General features: G+C 52.9%; 1 protein-coding gene across 1 annotated transcript in view; it reads left to right on the forward strand.

Moving 5' to 3' along the window:
• The window catches only part of LOC119568268 (cyclin-dependent kinase-like 1), a 47,122-nt gene that overhangs the window by 38,073 nt on the left and 6,549 nt on the right, over positions 1-2,500 (forward strand). Inside the window, exon 4 of the mRNA XM_037916727.1 lies at positions 1,109-1,356. Within this exon, the coding sequence (XP_037772655.1) occupies positions 1,109-1,356 (248 nt within the window). The remainder of the gene's footprint in view (positions 1-1,108; positions 1,357-2,500) is intronic.

The raw sequence follows: 2,500 nt of genomic DNA on the forward strand, positions 1-2,500 counted from the left end.
AGAGGAGAAAGGGGAGGGAAGGGGGGAGAGGGGAGAGAGGAGAGGGAAGAGGGGAGAGGGAAAAGGGGAAGGAGGGAGGAGGAGAGGGAAGGGGGAAGAGAGGGGGGAGAGGGAAGGAGGGAGAGAGGAGAAGAAGAGGGAAGGAGGGAGGGAGAGGAGAGAGGAGAGAAGAAGAGGGTTAGAGGAAGGAAGAGAGGGAGAGGGAGGGGGAGGGAGATAGGAAGGGAGAGGGGAGGGAGGAAGGGAGGGAGAGGGGAGAAGTTAGAGGACGAGGGGAGGGGGAGAGGGAGGGAGAGGGGAGGGGTAGAGGGAGGGAGAGGGGAGAGAGAGAAAGAGATGAAGTGGGGAGAGAAAGAGGGAGGGTGAGAGAGAGGAAGAGGTATGGAGGGAGAGGGGGAGGGAAGGCAAGAAAGGAAGAGGAAGGGACGGAGGCAGAGGAAAATGGAGAGGGGGGGGGGAGGGAGGGAGGAAGGAAGAAAAAAAGGGGAGAAGGGGGAAGGAAAGGGATGAGGCAAAGGGAAGGAGAGGGGGAGGAAGAGAGGCAAAGGGAGAGAAGGAGAGGAACTGAGAGAGGAAGAAGGGAAAGAGGTGGAGAGAGATCGAATGCGATGGAGAGGAAAGGAGGATAGGCAAAAGGAGAGGAAGAGGAATGAAGGGAGATGAAAAGAGAGAGACAGAGACAACGGGAAGAAGAGAAGCGAGGAAACCGGAGAAAAAGGAAGGAATGGAATGGAAAAGAGAGCGAATAGGAGAGGGAGACTGAGAAGAAATATGAGGGAGAGAAAAAGAAGAGAAGAGGAGAGGGAAAGGAAAAGAGGAAAGGGAAAGGGAGGGAGGAGCAAAAGGATTAAAGTGGTGCGCATGGCGGTGTTTTTTTTTTTTTTTATGTTTCTTTAATTAACTGTGTATTGTATTTTGTTGTTATTATTATTTTTTAAATCTTATTAAATAAAATTTATTGCTTTACATATTTATTGATTCGTTCTTATATTGTTAGTTATTCTTAAAAATGCTGCAGATAATAATAATAATAATGATGATGTTGATAGTAATAATAATTATAAGCCCCCCTCAAAAAAAAAAAAAAAAAATCCCCTCACCTCTGCATTATCTTCTTAACGCCCCCTCCCCCCTCCCCCATCCCCCCCATCCCCACAGGTCCGGGCGAGAACTACACCGACTACGTGGCGACCCGCTGGTACCGCGCCCCCGAGCTCCTGGTGGGGGACACGCAGTACGGGCCGCCGGTGGACGTGTGGGCCATCGGCTGCGTCATGGCGGAGCTCGTGCGGGGGGAGGCGCTCTGGCCGGGGAAGTCGGATGTCGATCAGCTGTACCTCATCAGGAAGACTCTAGGTGAGAGAGGGGGGGGGGAGATGGATGGGAGATGGGGATGAGGATGGGAGGGAGAGGGAGAGGGAGAGGGAGGGAGGGGGGGAGAAAGGGAGAGGGAGGCGGGGAGGGGAGAAAAAGGGAGAGGGAGGTGAGGAGGAAGGGAGAGAGAGGGAGAGGGAGGAAGAGAGAGAGAGAGAGAGAGAGAGAGAGAGAGAGAGAGAGAGAGAGAGAGAGAGAGAGAGAGAGAGAGAGAGAGAGAGAGAGAGAGAGGAAAAAAGAAAGAGAGGGAGGGAGGGGAGTAAGGTAAAAGGGTGTGGGGTGGAAGTGAGAAAGGTTAGGGAGGAAGGGAGAGAAGTGAGGGAGGGGGGAGGAAAAGAGGGGGAACCAAAAGTGGGTTAAGGAGGGAGGAAGGGGAATAGGAGAGAGAGAGAGAGGGAGTCAGGGCGTAAGGGTTAGGCGTTCGGTCAGGCTGTGAAGACTCGAGATGACCGAATTAGAGAGCGTTAGGTGAAAGAGTTACGGCCTTAGGTGAAAGAGTTACGGCCTTAGGTAAAGAGTTACGGCCTTAGGTAAAGAGTACGGCCTTAGGTAAAAAGTTTGCGGCCTTAGGGAAAAGGGGTACGGCCCCTTTGGTGAAGAGTTTCGGCTTAGGGGAAGAGTTCGGTTAGGTAAAAAGTTCGGCCTTTGGAAAGAGTTCGGCCTTAGGGAAAAGAGTTGGGGGCCTTTTGGTGAGGGGGTTCGGGCCTTTGGGAAGAGTTGCGGCCTTAGGGAAGGAGTTAGGCCTTAGGGAAGGGGTCGGCTTTGGGAAAAAGTTCGCCTTAGGGAAAAAGTTCGGCCTTAGGTAAGATTCGGCCCTTGGTAAAGGGGTTACGGCTTAGTGAAGGTTTCGGGCCTTAGGGGAAGAGTTCGGCCTTTGGGAAAAGTTCGGCCTTTGGTGAAGGAGTTTCGGCTTAGGTGGGAAGATTCGGGCCTTAGGTGAAGGAGTTAGGCCCTTTGGTGAAGAGGGGGGGTTCGGCTTAGGTGAAGGAGTTACGGCCTTAGGAAAAGAGTTACGGCCTTAGGTGAAGAGTTACGGCCTTAGGGAAAAAAGTTTTGGCCTTTGGTGAAGGGGTTACGGCCTTTGGTGAAGAGTTCGGGCCCCTTTGTAGGGGGTTCGGGCCCTTTG

This window comes from Penaeus monodon, chromosome 43 (assembly GCF_015228065.2).
Source record: "Penaeus monodon isolate SGIC_2016 chromosome 43, NSTDA_Pmon_1, whole genome shotgun sequence".
NCBI lineage: Eukaryota > Metazoa > Arthropoda > Malacostraca > Decapoda > Penaeidae > Penaeus > Penaeus monodon.